This window comes from Ambystoma mexicanum, chromosome 10 (assembly GCF_040938575.1).
Source record: "Ambystoma mexicanum isolate Mex_15411 chromosome 10, UKY_AmexF1_1, whole genome shotgun sequence".
Taxonomy (NCBI): Eukaryota; Metazoa; Chordata; class Amphibia; order Caudata; family Ambystomatidae; genus Ambystoma; species Ambystoma mexicanum.
Genome location: NC_090932.1, coordinates 601909233 through 601930079, shown reverse-complemented (window position 1 = coordinate 601930079; position 20847 = coordinate 601909233). Strand labels below are relative to the sequence as shown.

General features: G+C 45.9%; 1 protein-coding gene across 9 annotated transcripts in view; it reads left to right on the top strand.

Annotated features, from left to right (window-relative positions):
* Window positions 1-20847, top strand: part of LOC138491581 (putative serine protease K12H4.7) — a 1111489-nt gene that overhangs the window by 942769 nt on the left and 147873 nt on the right. For 7 of the 9 annotated variants that reach the window (XM_069618167.1, XM_069618163.1, XM_069618161.1 and 4 more), the window contains one exon: window positions 18450-18658. The exons of the other annotated variants lie outside the window; for them this stretch is intronic. In XM_069618167.1, coding sequence (XP_069474268.1) covers window positions 18450-18655 — 206 coding nt within the window. In that variant the 3' untranslated portion in view covers window positions 18656-18658. The remainder of the gene's footprint in view (window positions 1-18449; window positions 18659-20847) is intronic. 9 annotated transcript variants of the gene reach the window in all.

Sequence of the window (20847 nt, the reverse complement as noted above, 5' to 3'; positions counted from 1 at the left end):
TTTCAATTTTAATTTTTAATTTTACTTGCTATGAGCTGATTTACAGTCTGGATTTTGGATGTGGGCTTTGGCAGATTAGCGAGTCTTGGGATGGAGATGCTCATTATATGTTTTTGGTTGGGAGTAGGATGGTGGATCTTGACATTGTGCTAGACTTACTGTGGTGTAGCTGTGGAAGATATAGGTTTCGGACTTGGATAATATTTTTCTAATTGTTGTTTGGCTGGTTATTTTTGTATATGAATGACTAATTGGGAGTTCAAGTTATTTAGGAGAGGAGTCCAGGACGTTGGACTACCTGGAATGTGTTTGAGAATTTTATCTTGTACGCTGTTCTTGTTGTTTTGCATCTGTTTTAGGAGGGGTGGGTTAGGGTTTACGGTCGTGGTCACAAACACAAATCAGGGGCTGCTGAAAAGGCATTTCTTTGATTGGGTGAGGTTGGACTTTCTGGATTGGAAAATGGGTGATCAACTGTGAGTTGTCTCGTGGAATGTGAATGGTCTAAACAATGTACAGAAAAAACGGAAAGTAATGTCTTATTTGAATGACTTGAAAGGGGATATTTATTTTCTTCAGGAGACACATCTTTTTAAAGAAGACTTGGATGGTTTGAGAAATGGTTGGGTGGGGAGAGCTTATGGTTCCTCTTTTGAATCGAGGTCTAGGGGTGTTGTAATTCTGATAAGGAAACATGCCCCGATTAAGGTTGTCAAGGAAATCTGTGACGAGGAAGGAAGAATGGTCGCTATTTTAACAAACATTCAGGGCAAAGAAGTTAATTTCTGTAATATTTATGCACAGACGGTACCTTTTTCAAAAAGGTGGCTCAAACGATCCAGGATCTTAAGTCAAGTAGCATAATCTTGGGGGGAGACTTCAACGCAGTTATTGACTATGCATTAGATAGGAGTAGTGTTAGGTACTGCAGGAGGATGGATATGCAGTCTAGGGCGTTAAAGGATTTGATGGAGGAGCATAATCTGAAAGACAGTTGGAGAATTGAGAATCCGTTAGTGAGAGAATACAGTTTTTATTCTGAAGCGCATGCTACATATTCGAGAATTGACATGGTGTTGATGGCAGGAGAAATGTTGCAAAATTATAAGACAAGTAGTTTGGGAAATATTGTGCTAACTGATCACGCTCATGTGGTTATGGATTTGAAGTGGAATTTTACTGTGAGCAGACAAATTACTTGGAGACTGAATACCATCTTACTGGACAATGTAGATGAGATGGAAAAGCTTTCATCGGAAATTGATTATTTTGTCGAGGAAAATTGTAATGGAGAGGTTGAATCTGATATGGTTTGGGAAGCCTTTAAATGCACTGTACGGGGCATGTTTATAAATCTGGCGAGTGGTTTAAGGAAAAAATGGGACAATAGACAAAAAGAATTAGAGCTAACTATTAAAAATATGTCACGTGAACTGATGGTAGATCCTGCAAAAATGGATCTGCTTCCTGAAATAAATCGATTGAAGAGTGAATTGAAGACATTAATATAAAATAGAGTGGACATGAGTTATTTCCAGCAGAAGTGCACTTATTATGAATATGGTGAGAAGTGTGATCGCTGGCTAGCTTATATATTGAGGATGAGAGAGTCGGAGCGTTCGATCACATAGATTACAGACTCTAATGGTCAGATTACATTCTCACCAGCGAGGATAAATGAAGTGTTCAAGGAGTTTTATGAACATTTGTACAAAAATGAAACTCATATTGATGCGGCTAATGGAGACTTTCTGGGGAGAATTCCTGTCCCAGTCATTTCAGAGGAGGAATCTACATTGTTGGAGGAGCCTATAACGATAGAAGAAGTCAAAATTGCAATATCAAAACTAAATGTTGGTAGGTCTCCAGGGCCTGATGGGCTGCCAGTAGAGTTTTATAGGTGGTTGCCTAATTCTGCATTGGTGTTAACGGATATGTATAAGACCTCTAAGGCTAGAGGATTGCTTCCAGATACAACTAGGCATGCAACGATTTCTTGTCTTTCTAAAGAAAAACAAGAATGAGAGGTTGGCGTCCAGTTACAGGCCTATTAGTTTAATCAATGTAGACAATAAGATCCTGGCCAAGATTCTGGCGTTAAGGCTAGAAAATCTTCTACCGAAATTAATAGATCAGAATCAGTCTGGTTTTGTTAAGGGTAGAACGACGTCCAGCAACATGAAGAAACTGCTGTGCACCATCGCTAAGGCATCAGAGCTGTCAGAAGACTCGGCTGTCCTCTCAAAGGATGCCGAAAAGGCATTCGATAGTCAACTGGCAGTTTCTGTTTCAGGTACTGGAAAAGATGGGTTTTGGGAATCAATTTTGTTCCTGGATTAGACTGCTATATACCAAGCCCACGGCAGATGTTAAAACTAATTGTCAGAGGTCAAAACCTTTTGAACTGGAAAGTGGCACGCAACAAGGTTGCCCGCTGTCTCCTTTTATTATTTGTCCTGGGTATTGAACCTTTGGCCATAACACTGAGATCTGAAGACGACCTACAAGGCATTAATTGTTGGGAATTGCAACAAAAGGTTTGGCTGTACGCTGATGACTTATTGGTCCTCAAGAACCTGGCTGAATCAGTGCCAGCACTCATGAATATTTTGGAAGTCTTTCATCGATGCTCTGGATACAAGATCAATTGGGCGAAATCGGAAGTTTTGCCCTTGGTGCCGTTGTGTGACAAACATTTAATTACACGGTTAGGTTTCAAGTGGTGTGCTGAAAAATTGTTGTGCTTGGGGGGGGTTTGGATTTTGCTTAATGTTGTTGATTTTGTGAGTGAATATGAATATGGTATGCACTACCTTCAAATCGGATTTAGAGAGATGGTACCTATTACACCTTTCTCTTTGGGGGAAGGTGAACATTTCGAAGATGGTGTCGACTCCTAGAGTAAACTTTGTATTGGGTATGATCCCATTGGATATTGAAAAACATTTTTGGCGTGAATTGGATAAACTCATGCAAACATTTTTGTGGGATCATAAACCACTGCGTCTGAAGATTAGTAAATTACAGTTACCTTTGTCTAAAGGTGGGCTGGGAGTCCCAAATTTCAGAGCATACCATCTGGCTTTTATGGCACGTACTTTGTTTGCCTTTTTTAAAGCAGACCATGAGGACTGGTTGTGTGCTGAGTCTAGCCATGTAGGCCCATTATCGCCTAGGGCTCTATTAACGAGTAAGCCATGCAGAACGAAGATGGAGAATCATTTGACTAGGAGTTTACGGAATTTGTGGTTGGCCTTGACTGAATGTTTGGGTTTCAATGCATTGAGAGATCCAAGTTTTTCAGTTTGGCTGAATCCAAGTGTTAAACATGAAGGGAGAGTTTTCTTCTGCCATGATTGGTTCCTGGCTGGGGTGCAGTGGATTGGGGACCTTTTCAATGGTTAGAATTCGACGACGGCTAGGGAGATGCGGATGAAGTTTGATATTCCTTCTTTTTGTCTGGCAGACTATCGGAAGATCAGGAAGGTGGTCGGTGTAGTAAATATGGAAGAGGGAATCAATGTAGATATGCTTGGTTGGAAGCCAAGGGTGAGTGGTTGTGGCCTAGTTAGCTATGTTTATAGACTAATTGTGTCGAACTATAGAGCAAATGATGCTTTGAGATTGGATTGGAACCGAAGGATTGGTGAGGATATTACAGAAGAACATGTATATTGCTTTGTTGTTGTTCTTGTATCTTGAAATTGGAAATTTTGAAAATAAAAATATTTAAAAAAAGAAACCTCTGGGAATTAAGCGCAATATAAACAACCAATTACAATTACAATAGGCAGGATCCTTGTGGTACTCCACAGGTGGATTCTCTTGGAGTTGATTTGAAAGGTTTGAGCCATACAGTTTCTGTTCTGTTTGTTAGGAAGGATTCAATCCAAAGTATGGCTTGGTCAGTGATTCCTATTTCTTCCTATCTCCCGATAAGGATGTCCTGGTTGACTGTGTCAAATGCTGCAGAGAGATCCAAAAGTATTAGGGCCATGCTTTTGTCTGAGTCTGCATTAGCCTTTAGATTGTTCCAGATTGAGAGCAGTGCTGTTTCCGTTCCTCTCATTGGTCTGAAGCCTACTTGTGCTTGATCCAGCAGTAGGTCTACTTCTATGAATTTTTGTGTTATTCTATAGACGTATGTTCCTAGTAGTTTTGCTCGGTACAGGATGTTTGAGATGGGCCTGTAGTTAGAGAGGTCCTCCACTTTTCCTGCTGTGTCCTTGAGGAGCAGCTTGATGTATGCCAATTTGAAGGATCTTGGTACTTTCTCTGTTAAAAGTGATTGGTTGAAAAGGTTTCTATAGTATTCCTAGGTGTTCCTTGTGTGAGAATTGATTTGTGTATATCTGGGGGGCAGGCATCCATGGATCCAGCTGTTGCTTACCAGCTTGACGAATGTCTCTGCTGATATTTGGGAGAAGCTTTGGAGTTTGTTCTGGCGATCCTTGGGTAGCTGGGTAGGTTGAATGTTGTAGTTGCTTGGTCAAGAATGAGGGTGGCATCCGTGCTAGTGACTCGCTATGTGTTCAGCGTGCCCAGTGTAGGTAGGTGGAGAATTTGTGAACAGCACAACCTAATTTTTTGTCGTTCTTGCTTTATACTGATGTGTATTATGCATACCATTGCCTTCAATTGGAGGCGCTTTGATGTTAGATCACCCGCTCAGGTATTTGGCTTCTTCTATTGGTTCTTGCGACTGTAAAAGAAACAATTGGCGCTGCAAACAATCTGTGTTCCAACTAATCATGACAGGAGGTCAGATGTATCTGTGTGGGTTAGGTGTTCAAATGCGGTGGAAGAGGTGTTGGTTCTATCTCAACCGCTGTGCTTCTACAACTATTGTTGCGATTAGCCCATTTTTGTCCATTTGCCAGGTGCAGTTGTTCCTGAATTCTGTGACCTTACTTGTGAGAATACTGTGCATCGGCGAATGTGGCGCTTTGGGGGAAGAAAGGGTCGTGATGGGTGTATCAGTGTGTGTGAGGTCTGGGCCGTTGCAAACACAGTCATCACTGTTAGGTGTTTAGAGCGGAAAAAGGTAGAAGATACCACAAACGCTGCCGGCCCCATCTGGGGAGACAGTTGATACTTCGGGTTAATGGGGTTTTCAGGATTGAGCAGTGAAGAGCCAGGTTGTGAGTGCTTTTTTGAAGGAGGGGTAGTTTTCGGTATGGCGAATGTGTAGCGGAAGAGTGTTCCAGATGGTGGGCGCTAGAATAGAGAAAGACGAACTGCCAACTCGAATGGAGTTGTGTGGTGTTATAGCCAGGAGCAGAGCTGAGCCCGATCAGAGGTTTCTGTGGAGCTGGTAGTGGATAATTGTTTCTGAATGAACTCTTGTCCCGAGTGATGGTGTGTGATGCACATGGCTTTGAAGGTTGCTCTTAGGCTAACTGGGAGCCACTGCAGGATTCTGAGTGGGGTTTGATGCGTTCTTTGGGCGAGAGGGCGAGGAGCAACCTCACTGCTGCATTTTGGATACATTGAAGTTTCCTTAGCTGGTATGCAGTGACACTGAGATAGAGGGAGTTTGCGTAGTCCAGGTGGGAGATGACAATGGCCAGTATAGCAGAAACCTTTTGAGGGTAAGTGAGGTATGGAAAGATTTGTTTTAGGATGCATGGGTCAAAGTAACAGATTCTGGAGACACAGTTGATGTGCTTGGAGAGGGAGAGGTCTGTGTCCATGGTGCATATGTAAAACATACATAATGCAGTACTTGTAACAGTGTAACTGAAATCTCGAACGCAGGCTACAAGTGTATGAAACATCTATAGATCAATGGACACAGAAGTGCTATTGATATGTTAAACAAGCCAAAAAAGCACTGACCTTGGGAGGCGTGCGCTGTCTGTTTAACCAGGAGCAAAGTGCTGCACGAACAAGGCTTGAAAATTAAATCATTGACCAGGATTTAGTATCGACAAAATACCAGGTTATAAATGTATCTATGAGTCAGCTGCCACTACGATAGAAGAAATCTATTGTGCAGGTACACGCTGAGGTCATTTGTCTCTTTGTGCATTTATCTTTAAGTTATGTGACAAGCAACCACATGTTGTCCCCCACAACCCAGAGCCGAACGTAACACTTAATGTCCTAGGCTTTGATATATGACTCTTCTTCAATCTTTTTTAATGGGGGTGAGGTGTGGGGAGGCGGTGAAGCTGCACTTCCCTCAAGAGTGGGACTCAATGCACCTATGATTTTCAGAGCTCTGTGTGCGAGGTGCATTATTCAATTAACCCCCCCAGGACCGGCCCGTGAATGAAGCTTCAACAAAGCCCTTTCCAAGAAGGAGTTTGGGTGGGGAGGAGTCGGTTACGCCATGGCTCTCACTTCTGAGACTGTGTCCAACGCTTATTTTATTAAACAGTGTTGCACCATAGAAGGGTCCTGGTCGAGTTTGCGGCCCCTCTCAACCCTTCACATCACACTTGAATGCATTCAAGGGGCGCAGAGCCCAATAAGTGGCATTGCACAACATTTTGTGGCCCCCCTGTGAGCCATGCTGAGGTACCCCTCCAAGCTTCTTAACAAAGCACAGGGCATGCCACACCCGTGCCGGTCCGGACCAACACGAATGCGCAATGTCCATGATAACTTTGCCGCTGCAGGGGCATGCACCACTCCAAGTGAAAGAAGTAAATGTTTTTAATCAAAGCTTAAATGCCAGTGGTGGCTGGTGGGCTGTTTTAGTGAAGAGTGTAAATATTTGCCACAAATCTGCGATTGCAACGGAGCATAGCGAGGGGGCCCGAACTAATGAAAACAGTTTTCAGGGGGTCAGGAGGATTCTCCCCTCTCCCATGAGAAAATATTTTGAATAATGGGTTAGAATGGTGCATTACACAGCATACTTTCTGTGAAAATTTGAGTAGAAGGCCAGAGAGTTTGCAATCGGTTTTGTAGGGTAACTGATGGGGGGGAAACAAGTACAATTGATGGAAGTTACCAAAAGTGCACAAGAGCATTTCCCAATGCATTGTCATGCCGGTCCCATCAATATAAGTCAGTATAAAAAACATGTTCAGTCTGTCTGTGCCCATACATTTCCATGCTGGCTCCACCAACATATGCTAATATTCCCATATAAGGACATAATCATATTTGCTTTGAGCTGTTTTTTTATTGTATCATTACTGGCACTAGGCACAAAGCTGGCTCTGTCAATATATGCCAGTACTCCTATGTAAGAAAATACTCTGGTTGGTTTGCCATTAAAATTGACATGTCACAATAAGAAAACATGCCCAAACTAGTTCCAATGTAAGCCTGTCCAGACCCATAAGAACACTGATCATCCTTGCTTCATCATAGATGCTCAGTTAATAAAAAGTCATGCTACAGTAAGAAATATACAGGCTGCCACACCAAAATGTCAGTCTAGCGAGGTAATACTACTTTTCATGCTTGCTTTATCAAGATAACGAGTAGCAAATGTCATGCCACAGAAAGCAATGGATAGACTGGCTGTTCTAAAATGCCAGTCTAGCCAGGTAATCACACACATGAACTTGACTTTCCCTGAAAATACCAGTAAAACGTGCAGTGTCAATAAAGGATGTGTCAAAAATGCTCTAGTGATCCCCAGTGTCCCAGGGAGAGAGACACACACACACGCACCCACCCAGAACAGTCTTACACACACACACACACACACACGCACCCACCCAGAACATTCTTACACACACACGCATACACAACCAGAACATTTTTACACACACACGCATGCACCCACCCAGAACATTCTTACACACACACACACACACACGCATGCACCCACCCAGAACATTCTTACACACACACATTCCTACTCACTCACCCATAAACCTCTCACATCCACTTGCACTGCATTCTCCACACAGGAATGCATTGACCCACCCAGAACATTCAAACACACACATTCCTACTCACTCGCCCATAAACCTCTCACGTCCACTTGCACTGCATTCTCCACACAGGAATGCACCGACCCACCCAGAATATTCACACACACACACTATCACATTCCTACTCATTCGCCCATCTCTCACAAACCCATACACCTTCTCTTGCGTCCTCACACTGCATACTCACACAAAAACGTACCCACCCGGAACATTGAAATACACTATCACATGCATAGTCGTACACCTTCTCTTACATCCACTCACTGCATTCTCTACATAGGCACACAAGAACATTCAAACACTATCACATTCATACTCATTCACCCACCAGTCACTCACTCATACACCTTCTCTTACATCCACTCTGACTGCATTATCTACACAGGCACACACCCACCCACCCAGAACATTCAAACACACCATATCACATTTCATCTCATTCACCCACCACTCACTGACCCATAGCACAAGCATACATCTGACATGCACTTCACACATGCAAAATACACAGCCCATTAAAAACCTGTTTTTCCAGTTTTACTTCCGTCACTCCATGCCACCCTTGGCTCCTCTGTGCTGCTCACAAACGGAAACCGGGAAGCTGGGAGAGCTTCCTGCTTCCTGTATATTAGCTACGAGGAAGCCGGAGAAGGGGTTGGAGCTGAACTTGGCATGTGACACGTGCTATATGTTACGGTCAGTTCCAACCCCTACTGAGCGCTTCCTTCTCGCGCTGCACAGCCTTCACCCTAATGGGTGAAGACTGCGCTGGGCACCCCCAGACCTGGTGTAGTGGGGGCCCCCCCACACTGCTGGTGCTCTGGGGGCCCCCACTACTCCAGAAGCTTTAGTTTTAAAAAAAGAATTTCTTTTTACATGTGTAGCAAGGGAGATTGCGGGGGTAGCAAGGGAGAACACAGGGGTCACGGCTGCGACCGCCCAAATGATGTCCCTGCCATCAGCTCAACTACTCAAGTTCTGACTCCACACATACAAAACATCAGAGTGCAAACCTTCCTTAACAGTCCCCTCATCAACATCTGAAAATATGAGACACCGGACTTGGTCGCACGAGCATGGGGAATATTTCGATATCCCAGAAGATCTTTGGCCCTGGAGGAAGATTTGTAACTATAGCAGCTGGAGATGTCGAAGGCTGCTGTGCACCTTTCAAGCCAAGGGCGGAGTTGATGATGTGTGGACCCTGACCAATCGGATTATACTTGGTCCATCAGCGGTGGGGAGAATGCAACTGGCACTGCGTAACCTTTTGTGATGTATGGGAGGTGAAACCTCCTGGACGATCAGCTCATTGGCGGACTATTGCCCCAGGTACAAACCCTGGTTGTCAACTAGTTGGGGATTGGATTAAGCACAGAATGGTTAATATGGCCCATCCAGCCTCCACAGCTGTGCTTGTTTGTTTTTGCTGAAAGCTAGTGAAAGGTCAGTTTCTTTTACTGTGGAATCAAATATCCTGGGAAAGTTTGGAGGGGCTACTACTCTTCTTGTTTCAAGCTGATCAGGTTCTATACAGATGGTATCATTGTTCTTAGTAGATGCTCGCTTTTTACTTCGGGCCAGTGATGGAGTACGTAATGTGTTTTGGCCAGCAGAAAGAACCTGGATGGTAAACTTAAATTTGGAATTTGAACAAAATTGAACCATCTTAATCCCTCACAGGTTTGAGAACATTATAGAATTGTTGCCACAAGTAGAGGAAATCGAAGCAGTTACAAAAACATTTGCATCCATTGGAGTGCATGTTTCTATTCTATTCTATAGAATTTTTATAAAGCGCTGACTCACCCGTGGGCCTCAGAGTGCTGGCAGAACACACAAACATAAGACAAAAAGGTGCAGTAAGAGGCGCTGAGACGGTGTCAATGCTTCTTGAAGCGAAACAAAAATTCCAGATAGCACATCGGTATGCCACCTTGTGCACCCCCTAATAAGTTATATTTCTCACAGGAGGTTCCAAAGAAAGAACAGTCACCACTGCTTTGAGCTAGATACTGTTCTCTTCTCTTTTGGCAGGCCTGCTGATATGTTATTGTAGATGTCAAGGTAATGGGAACACTGTAAACATTGCCACCACAAGACCCCTTAAAGTTTTGAATAATCAAATCTTCTCTGTGTGATAAATTCTGCAGTGTCATAACTGATCCCCACCCTAAAGTCTCCTCCCATGTGGCCAGGGAAAGGCAGCTGCTGCATGATCCTGTCAATGGGGGTGGTATTCTGAGGTTGGATCACATGGGAGGAGATGGCCGTCGAGGGGAGGTGAAGGCTCCGACAGGGTAGACCGTTTTCTTCCCTTGATTGTAATCCCAGAATCTCTAATAGCATGCTGTTATTATTCAGAACCCTTTAAATATGAGGTCCCAAAATCCACTTCTGCTGAACATCTTAAGCAGAACTTTATTCTTCACATATGTACATGACCCCTCTACAATTACTTTAACATCTAATGTGATAACGGTCATATAGATAACAAATATGCAACAACAGAACTTCAAATATTGTGGTAATCCTTTGGACTTCAATTCCCACAAGGCTCTAAGTACTGGGACGAAGAAGAGGAGTGAAGAGTCAGTGAAGTTTAACAGTATGGCCAATAGTAACGTGCAGCCTACTTGTCCCTTTAAAGATGAGAAACAATGGCAGGCGAGAGAGGAACGAGAAAGTGAAGGAGAAGCCAGGTCGGGCTGCTGAGTACACAGAGCAATAAGCAGAGCCGCTGGAGAGTACCGGGCTGAAGGAAGGATGTGCTCCCTTGCTGCCAATTGTCACCCCAATGTACTGGAGTGGCGGGAGACCCAATGAGGGTTGGAGGGCTCCAGAGAAGTGCAGCAGGGGTGTTGGTAACCACAGACAGGTTGTCCATGACACAGCCAAGTCAGGAAGCGGCAACAAAACCGGTGAGGGACCATGAAACCGGCAGAGGACCCAACAGAGGGTCTGACAAGCTGCACTGTCTGGTCCCAGTCCACACTACTGGTGCCAGGGTGTCTGGTGTGCATAAGAGCATGAGACCCCCAGTGGGCCCTGAATGTACCACTGCTGGTGTGCATGCATGGAGCAGATCTTCCCATTGGTGGGCTGGGGGCAAGCACTCACTAGACTGTGGATGAGAGGAGGGGTCCTGCATTCATTCCTGCAGATCAGCAACAGGTCAGAACCGACCTGTAGAAGGAACCAAGTATACTGAGGAGCCAAGCAGAACAAAGGAGGATCCTCGGACTCACGAAGAGGGGTGGCACCTAAATCCTGCTGTTGTCCCAATTGAGCCCTGCTTTGTGCCTGATCTCAGAAGACCTGTAAAGGTGCTTCTAACCTCTGGAGTGGTGGGACGAATCACTCTTGACGTCTCCTGGTAACCTTGCTAGTGAGCCTGTTCGGAAGTGTCCCTGGACGATCCAGTGGACTGTCCGGCTCAATTCTTATGTGCCGTGCAGGAGCACCACAGTTTTGAGTTTCGACCTGAGACTTTGGGGAAGCCCAGCTTATCCAACAAAGCACCGTTCTGTCTAATGTCGTCATTCCAGCACCTTTGGGTCGCCTGATTGGTCGTTGCGCCATACCGTTGGGTGCCCCTGTGTCACTGTGCGACAGTGACAGTCCCTGTAGTTGGTTTCTCCACATTCCTTCCAGTGTCCCGAGACTTGCTGCATCAGTGTTTTCTTCGTTCTTCATCCGAATCGAGAGTTATAGCTCATGTCTCATACCGGGCCTGTATTCACAACCGCAGCGCCTGTGCATCTGGAAGCCGAACCAAGGGTGGGAAATCATGCCTCTGACAACCACCTCTAGACCTGCCGTGTCTGGACCAAAATGGAGGTAAGGGCGATGAGTAGCGAAGTTACTTACCAGTGACCATTTGTTCATCCAGCCACATTTGTGCATTGAAGGTTCTTTTTGGCCTTTCTGTTGGCTTAGATAGTATTCGCTCTCTAAATTCCCCCCGAAAGTCGGGAACAGCTTTGTTCATAGTAGCAGATTCTCTTCTAAATTTTGGATCCAGTTTCACCCCTTCAGAATTCTTCCCCTAACTTTTTCCTGCTCTCTAAGAAGTACTTTGTCAACTTTACGCACAACTGTGTGCTTTTACTTGCATTTTGAACATTGAGCACATGGCTCCATTCATCTTGGGGTTGGATTTATAAAATGAGTGTCGCCATCTCTGAAGACTGATGGTGCTATTCATTGTGTGGTCATTGGGCCTATAATAAATAGTATGTAATTGTAATTCCTGGTCTTTCACTGTGTGTGTGCTCATTGGAGACCCCTGATCACCCTCACTCCTCCTGCGATTTAGCCATGACTGCTCTCCAAGCTTTCTTCAATTGGTCTGGATATCTTCATCTAACAAGGGTGGCCTCCTAAACATCTGTCCACCAGGGCAGAGTTTAGAAATCCATTTTAACATAACCACAGCTAGCAAATGATATCTTTGGATTTTGTGGTAGAAGAACTAGTCAGAATTGTCCACCACGCTATTAGTAGTGGATTCACTTACTAAGGGTGCTCCTTTAAAGAAATTAAAGATACTACCAACAGCATCTCACTGGCTAAAATAGCTGCACAAAAAGTACTTAGACTACATGGGTTATCAGAATGACTTGTAAAGGATGGGGGGGGGGGGTACCTGTTTATTTTGTTTTGTTTCCAGATTGTAAATCTTTGAACATTTCTGCTAATACGTCCACCAGTTACAATCCCAAGACTGATTGACAAACAGAGAGAGGATTACCAATGAAAGGAGCAGTGTTCCTGGTGTGTTATTGATGAAGTTTCAAGTTGCTGCTATTAGCGGAATTTGCATATAATTATTTGATACAAAGTTCAAACAGTTGCATGCCTTTTTTGCAAACAATGGGTTTCACCTTAAAATGTTCACTGAAATAGTGACAGCATTGGGGATTCCAACAGCCAGATCATATTTAAGTTACACAGCAGTGTGGGATCCCCTCTGCTGAGACTGCACATGGGTCAAATACACTGTTCTATGGAATTTCTTCCACTCAGGAGAGTCTACAACCACGTTTTAGCTCACTGCACCCTTCACAGAGGAGAGATATCCATTTGTAGATCGGTCTTTTTCCCACCCTTAAAATCAGTCCAGCACCGAAATGCTAGGCAATTCTCCTCTGAACAAGAGCACCATCAGCAACCCCATACCTGTGTTTCGACCTATTCTTAGAGACACTCAGTTTCACCTCACTGATGAGGCTCGACTAGGCAGAAACACGTGCCTAGTGTTGCTGATGGTTGTCACACCCCTGGGGTATCATGCAACTCCTTCCTGACCAAGGAAGCCAAATGCAGTTGACCCCTCCCACCTTGGTTGGCAAAGGCTCCTGATTCAGTATCAACAGGTAGCATTGAGGCAGCCAGTGGGGGGGAGCGTTAGGGATAAGTTGTGGATAGGGAAGGGGGTGTTTAGGGTAACCGGAAAGACGGCCAGGGTTTGTGAAAATGGATAGGTATAGGGGATTTGAGGGAAAAGAACACACATTAATATAGCATATGTGGAAAATGAGGGCCGCATTCCTCCTTGTAGGATACTCTCCTGCAGCCAAACCTTCTCCTGATTAACCTGACATCTTCCTTCTTCAGAAGATTACCTCCTAGACCCTACACCTTTAGACCTTCATTTGCTTGAATAGTGACAAACAAAAGCACATGGCAATAGTACAAACATAAGCACGTGGCGTTATACCAACATAAGACAGGAAACGTAATTCATATGGTAGCCTTGGTGTTTCTAGACAGCGTGCTCCCTCCTCCCCTTCAACCTTAGTGCTGTCACCCAGAGCTTGCAAACACCCACCTATGTCCTTGTTGGAACACAAAGCTTATATGCCTTCCCAGACTACACACACAAGAAAGCAGCAACAGACAACATGACATGCCCTCATAGCGTAGGTTTGTGGCCAGGATGCTCCTGGAAGCATTCCAGACTGTCACAGCTGAAGCTCATTAGCGTTCGTAGTATTGCCATGACACTCTGCCCACATGCAGCGCTTCCGCACCTATCCTCGCCCCCCCCCCCCTCCCTTCACAACCACTCATAGCAATGACTTAACTTAGACCTAGGGGGGCTGGACAGCACCTCCCCAGGCAAACGTAGCACCTGCGTTGAGCGGGCAAGCCGCAATCTCAGAATGCTTGCTGAGCTGCCGCTAAGGTGGGGAAGTGGGCAGCGTCTCCTCCATACTCCCATGGGGCAGCCTTTCAAAGTTTCACTGCCTCAGCCCGGGTCTCTTCGCACAACGTCCTGCACTGTTCCGGCCCGTGCCACTTGGTAATTTTGGGCGTGCAGCACGGGAGTATGGAGGAGACGTGCCCACTTCCCCACCTTAGCGGCAACTCAGCAAGCATTCTGAGATTGCGGCTTGTCTGTTATAATCATAGGCATTGTAGTCTTTTGGGTCCCGTGGCCCGCCAGCTGCCCTGCTGAGCTCTGACGGGCCCCTTTTTCATTACAATGGTACTCTTGTTCAGGTGAGATTTGCCTAGCATTTCAGTGCTGCACTGCCCTTGTGGGTGGGACAAAGACTGATATGCAAATTGATATTTCTCCTCTGTTAAGAGTGCAGTGAGCTAAAACGTTATTGCAGACCCTCCTGAGTGGAAGAAATTCCATACAACAGTGCATTTGACCCATGTTCCATTTTAACTAGGTCATATTCAAAGGTTAGAAGAGCAATTACAGAATGTAATTCTACATTTGAGAAAACTTAAGTTATAAGAAATATTCAAACGGAGAAGGACGGTGGTCCCACAATGAGGTTGAACTGAAAGTTGGCTATCCGCAAGATATATTTGTATCCCAGGGTTGTTAAACAAATGTGTTCCTCGTTTTGTGGGACCATGTGCGTTCATGGATAAAATCTTCTTCATGTTGCATTCATCAGGACGGATGTGTGTGTTGGGTCACGGGAGGAAAAACTCTCCTGGTCCAGCATTTAGTACTGTAACTGGACCTTTCCAGTACCAGACATTGTCTTGAATTTGCAGCGAGTCACACTTGCAAATAATGCAGTAAGCCCAAGGAGAGGCAAGGTCATCCATTACGAAGATACCTCTTCTAATTATTCCCCTATTGACACAGTGGGAACATTCAGATTTGTGTGTCTTTACCTTGCTTGCGAATGATGCCTTGGACTACAAAGGTCCAGTTACAGTACTTGATGCTTGACCAGGAGAGTTTTTCCTCCTTGACCAGGAGCCTCCAATGAACGCTTCAACCAGTCGATCAAACAGATGCATGTTGGACATCCTTTTTAAAACTTTATGGGAAACTAAGAATCTCAGTGGCCTCTGATAAGAGAAAAACATGTTTTTAGCAAGTGAATTTGATTTTCTTTGCTGCATATTCCAGCAAGGGTAGAATAAAATGGAACAAATCCCTCCTGAAATGCTGTCTTTACTGTTTTTACCATAACCTTTCTTAACACGCCTTGGTCATTGGTCGTCCCAATCCACCAACCAAGCATTCCAGTGCATATAAAATTATAGGGTCGCACCGTAATGGAGGGGCCACCACTGGGGTAGGGTAGCTATGCTTCTTCAATCTTATTCGGGAGTAGGTTTTGGACACAGTGTAGTGTGTTGGGAGAGGTTGATGTTCTTTTTAATACCCCTTTTAGATAAGCGGCGCACCACTGAATATCCAGGGCTAGTGTGACCACAACAAAGGAAGAGTTATTTCTTGTGAAGGGAGAGTTAGTTGTTCTATTAGTTAGAATTGTAAAGTAAAACTTTGTTTTTTCTTTTTTTTAAGCATGCGATTTTGTGTGATTAAAAACTATTCTCTTTGGTGGATATATACCTTGTTACTAGGTATCTCAATTGAATGACCTGGTGTTACTGTTTTTCTGCAGAATCAGTTAAAACAGATCTTTGGAGAAAGACCAATTGGAGCATCGAGGTCTCAGCCAGCTAGTTTTCCATATGCAATTTCCTAATATATTCACCCCTGCTCACGTACAAAAGCACCTGTGCTATACGTATTTTCGTGGACGATTACCTAGGATGTTCCAAATTCGTCTTGATTAAATATACTGTTCAAAAGATTGCACCCAATTCAGTACATAATCAGTACTGCTTTGGGACCCTGACAATATGGCTTCCGCTTTTTTGATGTCAGAAGCAATAAAGAAGGCATGAAAGAGAAAGCTTGCAGAGCTTGGGTATGGACAGTATAGGGATAGGTTAACCAGATGACTCAGACAGTGTTGTCTGGTCAAGTGTTTTGATGAATTATAGTTTCTGCAGAGATTTTGGAGCAATATGGCAAATGAAGGAATGCTACAGTGACTTAAATAAAATCTCTTAATTGCTGTCATGATTACTGGTAATTTCCTTGGAATGGGTTAAGCTACAGGTAGTATCTTGCTTTCTCTCACTGATTTTTCTCCCACTACTCATTGCCTGCTCTTTCTCCAGTCTATCCGCTATCATTTTGTCAAGGATGGCACTCTAGTAAGCGTGGCACAGGACACTCAGGAAGGGTTTGGGTGGTTGTGCCAAAGTAAAGTGGACAGATAAGTACACACACAGCTGAAAGAAAGGAGAACGAAGAATAGGCAAGTGTAGTAAGGAAAAAGGTACAGAATGGATTCCCTCCTGGGGTGTATGCAGATATAGGAAAAGAGTATTCCACAAACCTTAGGAAAACTCTGACCTTCTGCACAATTTGCTATAACAGAGGCCCACGCTGTTTGCTCATGGCTTGGAACAACAGCTTTGGGTGTCTGTAACGTAGAAACTAGACAAGGGAAGGGGCAGAGGTTGCCTGATGGAAACCAACAGACAAGCTCTGAACAAGGGGTCTACAAACAGTACCAGAGAAGACACTAACAGATAAATCCAGGGAAAAAGAAGTTGAATAGCAAACTAGCAGAAGGAAATGAAGGGAAAGCCGTATAACAGGATTGGATAGGGAGAAAGAACTGAGGGTTGAAAACAAGGAAGAAAGCAAGGGAGCAGCAGTCAGGAAACAGAGGAACTGTAATAACTGAAAGTAAATAATGAAGGTAAACTGATGTGGATAGCAGAGGACGGTAGGGCACAAGGTAGAAACTCAGAAAAGCAGGGAAGCAATGGGCAAGCCCAAAAGGAGAAGGGCTGTAAGGAAGGAAGCCCCGAGGGATAGGACTTAGGGCAGTGGAGTGAAGCAGGCTGCACGGCAAGGAGCCCAGAAGGGCCAGGCAGCAAGGAGTGAGCCCAGAGGAGTATGGCCGCTGACTGTAGAAGGATGCAGGAGGACTGTAGAAGGCTGCTAGACTGGAGGCCCAGCAGACGAAGACTGTAGGTTGAAGGCAGTGGAGCGTGATCTGCTGTAAGGCAGGAGCCTGGGAGGCAATGGCGGAAGGTAGCAGCGGAGTGTGATCGGCTGCAAGGCAGAATCCTGGAAGGCAAGGGCGGAAGGTAGCAGCAGAGCGTGATCGGCTGCTTGGCTGGAGCCTGGAAGGCAATGGCGGAAGATAGCAGCGGAGCGTGATCGGTTGCTTGGCTGGAGCCTGGAAGGCAAGGATGGAAGGTAGCAGCGGAGCGTGATCGGCTGCAAGGCTGGATCCTGGAAGGCAAGGACGGAAGGTAGCAGCGGAGCGTGGTCGGCTGCAAGGCTGGATCCTGGAAGGCAAGGACGGAAGGTAGCAGCGGAGCGTGATCGGCTGCTATGCAGAGGAACCGCATACAAAGATACGTAGCTCGAAGCAAAAAGGTGCTGGAAGGACTCCTAATGCAAGAGACTGAGCCCCTGCAGGCAGCAACTTTTGTACTGCCCAGCCCAGCACAGAGGCAGGCTAATTGGTCGCACCTGGCTAAGCACACCTGCAGACAATCGGCCACCTCCCTCTCTGTTCCTGAGCTGGTGGAAGCAGAGCAAATCCCTAGGCCTTCTGAGGATTGTAGTTCCGATGATGACCAATAGGAATAGCCAGGAATAGAAGGTTATAGCCAAGTGCATTGTGGTAATTGAAGTTTGTCGGAAAAAATAGAAAAGTACCAAAATCTCGAAAATGGGAAATAAGGTCCACATTGATCGCCAATGTATGCGCCCATGGCGCAGGCATGAGACATTTCTCCCAAGATGATTCCTCCCATCTCCATCAAGAATATTCACAATACTTTTAAAGGTTAACACCTGTTTTTGGTTTGACTGGTTCATGTTCCTTAACATACATTCTTCATTAGCTTGCCTTGCATCTGGGCTTACATAAAGTATGGTTAGTTTCTCTTTGAGGTTAAGAGCTCGTTATGTTTGGTGATTCTAGCTTGCTAATGGTAATTGCAGTTATATGATTTTTTTGACAGCTCTGTTGTATTAATTCCTCAAAATTAAAGCACATGGATGACCCATGATTTAAATGGGTATCACCCGAACAAGGGCACACCTTCCATTGCATTTCTTTCACTTCAAAATACAATAGTGTTAATAGTATTTGAATTCATGTTTCGATGTAGTTGGATGTTTGAAACAGTAACTTAATTACTTCGTCCACGATTTGGAATTAAAACGTTTTTTTCCACTATTTGCAGCTATCATGTCCAGCAGTGTACTGATATATACGGTCCGGAATTTAATCTTACAATGGTTGTGGATGCTGCCCAGCAAACCAATGAGAATTATGGTGGCTGTGATATACAGGGCAGGCGCATTGCCTTTCCCAATGGCGGGATTGATCCATGGCACGTGCTTGGATTGGTTCGAAGTACCAGTCTGGATCTACCCATTGTGTTTATGAATGGTAATGGATATTTTTTAAATAAGATTTTTAATCGTGTGTTATGTGTAATTCATAGCAATGTTAAGCAGATGTAACAGACCATGATATCCATAGGCAGTAAGAAAGTCTTTAAATGCTTGGATTGTCTTTTTGCGTTTCACTTTAGCTACACCTCTTGCAGTCTTCATGTCCATGTTGACGTGGTATTACATTATATACCACGGACCATTCAGAATGTGATGCATAACGATTGTAACAGATGTCTTTTGCATATAAAATCAAACCCTAGTGTGGCAATGTGCAAAATACTTCAAATAAAATAATGTAAAATCATAAGTAAAAATTATTGGTTATGGTCCCAAAAAGTGTCTTACCCCTCTGTTTTAAAAAAAAAATGTTTTAAAAATCTATAATTTGGAAGTTCGGGCTCTTCTGTTCTAAGACCGGGAATAGAGTACACACCATTAAAAGAGAGAGGTCTGCAACCTTTGGCTGTCCAGAGGTTTGCACCACAGCTCCCATCCGTAGCCATCAGTCAATTGCAAGGGATCATGGGAATCCAAAACATCTGGCGAGCCAAAGGTTGCAGACCCCTGCAATAGTTGAATAAAAAGGATACCTGCGGTGATCCCACATAACGATATATATTGAAATAATTTACACTAGCAGAAAAGTTCAAATGACCATGTGTGGCTAATAGCTTCGTGCATTGCCTTACTGTACACCCCATAAGAAATTCTTCTCTTCGGGGGCGCTGTTGAGCAGCCGAGGAAAATGGCTGCTTAGCTGGTGAGCTCTGTTTCTGCCCACCAGAATCTGTTGGATATTGGCGCCAATCCGCACTTTTGCTTAGAGATACTGCCACGTTCCTTCTTGCTACACCCTCCTGGTTAAATGGCCAAACTTTGAGGATAAATCGGTGCCTAGGGCTGGCACAACGAACATCGAGGCCCGCGGCGCCTTGCGGCCTCCTCACAGACCTTGATTGTGGCTGCCCGCGGCCCTGGATATGCCCCTTTGCCGGGGGCGCTCCCCTGCCTGCTCCTGGTGTGCCGCCGCCCATGGGCCCCTGCGCTACTCCATCGCTGGGGGGACAGCTGCCCGATCCCCTGCTGGTGCCATGAGGAGCGGGCTTGGACACCAGCATTGCCCGCCTGCGGCCGGGGGCTGCGGCGCCTGGGCTGCCGGTCCGGCGGCTGCTGGGAGCGTGTGGTTGCCCGATCGCCTTTTGTTCCTGTGGGCTGGGCTGGAGCCCCCCCGCGCCCACACATAACCGCGGCCCCCCTGTCCTGAGGAGTGGGGGCCGCTTGAACTGCACTGTGCCCCCGGGTTGCGGCGCTGGTGGGCCGCCGGCGTCGCCCCATAGGCAGCAGCGTCCTTGTGAACACTGGTCGTGCGGGGCGTTCGCTGACCCCCGCGGCCCTTTCAAGTTGCGGACTCCATCGGGGTCCAGCCGGCACGGCCCTACACACACGCCTGGGCCGGGAAGCACTTGACCGCAGGACTGCAGCTGAACTCGCTGAACGTGGTGCTGACTGCTGGCCGGCTGCTCCCGCATCGCTGCACTGGCCCCGGAGTTGGGCCTGGCCTGTGGAGTGTGGTACGGCCCCCTGGGGAGTTTATCCTACGTTGGAGCACACGGGTCCGGCCGCCCTGGAGGCTGTGAGGTGGGTGCCTAGGGCTGAAATGCAACTCTCTCCTCCAGCCTCCTCAGGCCCTCACTCACCCATCCATGTACATCTCATCCAATGTGTTTACATGAGAGCTTGCCCTGCCCTTCTCCAGCTCTCTCTACCCCCGGCACCTCAACCACCTGTGGCCCCCTTCCCAGGAACAAGATTTCCCATCACCCCCTTGGAGTGGTATTATTCCACGTGGCTGTCGCCCTGTAGGACTCCGCATACTCATGAGCTGGAGCCTCTATGCGGCACTGTTGCTGCCCCCGGAGAGTGTGGTTGAAGGCTGGGCCCCCCACCCAACAACGTACACAGCTGCATGCGGCGATACCTCCCTAGCTCCCTAGCCTGTAGGGGACCTCGTTTGTCTCACCAGCGGCTCGGCGCCCTGTGCACCCGGGCACACTTCAGGGGGACGCTTATCATACACGGCTTGTCGGCCCTCCCCGACTAATCCCCCCGGCTCCTCTCGGCCGCAACTGGCCCGCCATCATTGCCTCGCTATTAACGGGCCTCCTCCATCCTGGCTTGATA